Source organism: Phascolarctos cinereus, unplaced genomic scaffold (genome assembly GCF_003287225.1).
Source record: "Phascolarctos cinereus isolate Bilbo 61053 unplaced genomic scaffold, phaCin_HiC Scaffold_5;HRSCAF=322, whole genome shotgun sequence".
Lineage (NCBI taxonomy): Eukaryota > Metazoa > Chordata > Mammalia > Diprotodontia > Phascolarctidae > Phascolarctos > Phascolarctos cinereus.
The window spans coordinates 256,210,364-256,213,430 of record NW_027555958.1 but is presented as its reverse complement, the minus strand read 5'-3'; the positions used below and the strand labels follow the sequence as shown (position 1 = coordinate 256,213,430).

The following is a 3,067-nucleotide window of genomic DNA, read 5'->3' as shown; positions in this document are numbered from 1 at the left end:
CTTTAGAATTAGAATGGCTTTTACAAAAAACCTTTGTGAATAGTTCCATGCAGTTTACTGGGAAACGGTCTTTAAGTGACAATCTTGGAGCCCAAAACACAGAGCATTTATAGGCAATTAAGGTTTTTGGTTTTTTCCAGACACGATGGGAAAGCTTTGTAATGGGGCCAGCCAAGTGGGAAGCATCCGCCGCGAACCGTTCAGGTAATGACCAGTTTGGGCGACTAAAACAATGGACTCACGAGCTTCGAAACACGCAGGAAAAATAACGTCCTAAATTTAATTCATCTCCCCTTTCTAGGGCATTCTTCTAGACAGCCTTCTTCCCGCCCTCTACTTCAAAAATTAGACACACATATTGGTTCTGAGTCTATTCAAATAAGGGTTTGTGGAAGTCTAATGTCTAATTGGATGAAATAAAACAATTCAAAGTAAGTGGGAAGGGCTATGTAAATTAAGAGATTCTAGCTCTACTTTTCAATTGGTTTGTTCATCAAAAGATGTTTGCGACCAATCAGACCGCGTCGTTTACTCTACTTCCTGAAGGTATAATAACTTGCTGCGCCATGGTTAGTACATCTCTTTCGAAGCGAAAAAACTGGTGTCTGAGACCTCAACTTCTTTAGCAGCTGTACGTTTTAGGCAGACTATTCAGCGATTATGTCGGGCCGTGGAAAGCAGGGAGGCAAGGCTCGCGCCAAGGCTAAGACTCGATCCTCCCGGGCCGGGCTCCAGTTCCCGGTTGGCAGAGTGCATCGTCTGCTTCGGAAAGGGAATTATTCTGAGCGGGTGGGAGCTGGAGCGCCGGTGTATTTGGCTGCCGTGTTGGAATATCTCACTGCTGAAATCTTGGAGTTAGCTGGCAATGCTGCCCGTGACAACAAGAAGACGCGTATCATTCCGCGTCATCTTCAGTTGGCTATCCGCAATGATGAAGAGCTCAACAAACTGCTGGGCAAAGTCACCATCGCCCAGGGCGGAGTGCTGCCCAATATCCAGGCCGTGCTGCTGCCTAAGAAGACCGAGAGTCACCACAAAGCCAAGGGCAAGTAAAGCCGCCAAATTCTATAGAGAACCATAGAAATCATTTAGAACCCAAAGGCTCTTTTCAGAGCCCCACATCTAGACGAAAGGGAGCTTGTGTACACTCATTGCCTTCAGCATTACTGCTCAAATGTAAGTAGCTGATTTCATGCAGCCCTCATAGGCAGTAGCAAAAAGGTTGATGTGAAACCGGCCTCTTCTGCCCTCGCCATTGGCCCTCCCTAAGTGACATAACGGGACCTTAAAACAGAAGGGATATTGAGTCGAATCTTGCATAATCAAGATCGGGAAGTGAGGGAAACAGCATTAAATGACTTGTCACTTGTCATACGGCTAACATCTGGGGCTAGATTTGAGTTCTGAAAGACTGAGTCTTCATGACTTCAGGTTTAGCACTTTAGCCACTGCGCCATCTAGCGACCCTGGAGGGGATATTAACGTGGAATCTGCAGAGGGATAAACAGCTTAGTTTGCTGGAAGTCGTTCCTGAAGGTCACAGACTTAACTCTTGTGGAAACAGGCAAGTAAATATTAAGTGCTCTTGTGGTACACACAGACAGCATCATCATTTTAAACCGTAGTCCAGGTCTGATTTTCAGACCAGATCTTCAGCTTGCTAAAACTTTTGAGATGTGGCCAAACCTGTTGTGCTTATAGAATCAGACCCTAATCACATAACCGAGGGGGATTGGAAAGGTACCTCTCAGTTCTTCACAATAACACTGACTTGGAGCTCGTTGTTACCCATGGGAAGCAGGAGTTTGGCCTTAAGTGAAATAGAGCAGTGGATTTTGCCTTCACTGCCCTCCCCAGTAACTACAGCTCCAGCTGGTGATTACCTTTTCTTTCAGCATCAAGCTCTTGTTTTCTCCGCACCTCTAAGTCAGATCTGAGGTCAGTTTCTGCCTCTGCTAAGTCACTTCCTTTGCAGTTCTAAAATGATCCTTCGATATGAAAGGAAACCTTTTTTTAAAAATGCAGGGACATAAAGTAAAAAATCAAATCTTATTCAAACATTCTGAAGTCATGCAGAGAAAACAAAGAAAACTGTTGCTTTCCATACTTGGAGAAATATTCAGCTAAGTGTAGAGATTGGATCTCAGATTACACTGATGTAACTCCCAGATGAGGAAACTCCCTTTACCAATGCATGTCACCTTCTCTGAAATTTATATTCTTAGTAGTATAGAGCACTAAAAGGAAAAGTGACTTACTCAGGTTCACACAAGCCACTGAGTCAAAAGTATGTCTTGAACCTAGATCTGGGTTCAAAGGTCAGTTCTCACACAATAACTCTCAAGGATCCTAACACTGAAATTTTCTATAGGTGTCTATCTTGAAAAATTCTATCCCATTCAAAAGTCTGGAAAACAATACATTTTCAGGTCATACGTGTCAAATTTTGATTCAGAAAATATCAGTGTACATGAGATCCACTAAAACAAATATCGGACTCTGTTGCACCTGTCTGAGATTAAATAAACAACGTCTTGGGCTTTCTATTAAAAAATTGGCCAGGTACCAACTATCCAACTCTGGGGGAGGGAAAGGTGTCTATCTCAGCATTTACTAAGGAAGCAATGTTTTGAGTCCTAACTCTACCAGTAATGAATTATATCACTTTGGGTAAGTCACTTTCTTTTCACTTCAATACCACCAGTTTATAGATAAGGAAACTTAAGGTCCCTTTCAGCTCTATATTATTCTATGATTCTAAAAGATCCTGTTGACTTAATTCTTACATCATGTACAGACATGAGCAAAATAGAGTTTGAAGATTTTTTAGGAGGTAAATATTTCTTATGTATTCTAATTAAAGCACTTGATCTAAAAGAGTATTCTTTACATGTAGTTACTTATAAATATTTATTGTGGATACATGGGCTACATCAGAGAGAGCCTGAAATTTGCTCTTAGTGTGCATGGAAAGTAGACACCTTGGTTTTGATATGTCCAGACTTGGAAAACTCATCAGCTTTGTTTGGGACCAGCTCCAACTTAGTCAAGCTACTATCAACATACT

The 3,067-nt window shown here is 42.0% G+C and overlaps 1 protein-coding gene across 1 annotated transcript; it reads left to right on the top strand.

The window, feature by feature from the left end:
- Nucleotides 1-523: 523 nt before the first annotated feature.
- On the top strand, nucleotides 524-1,121 carry LOC110194435 (histone H2A type 1-D). Its single transcript, XM_020966795.2, has one exon. The coding sequence runs from the start codon at nucleotides 661-663 to the stop codon at nucleotides 1,051-1,053; it is 393 nt and encodes a 130-aa protein (XP_020822454.2). The 5' UTR covers nucleotides 524-660; the 3' UTR covers nucleotides 1,054-1,121.
- The last annotated feature ends 1,946 nt before the right edge of the window (nucleotides 1,122-3,067 follow it).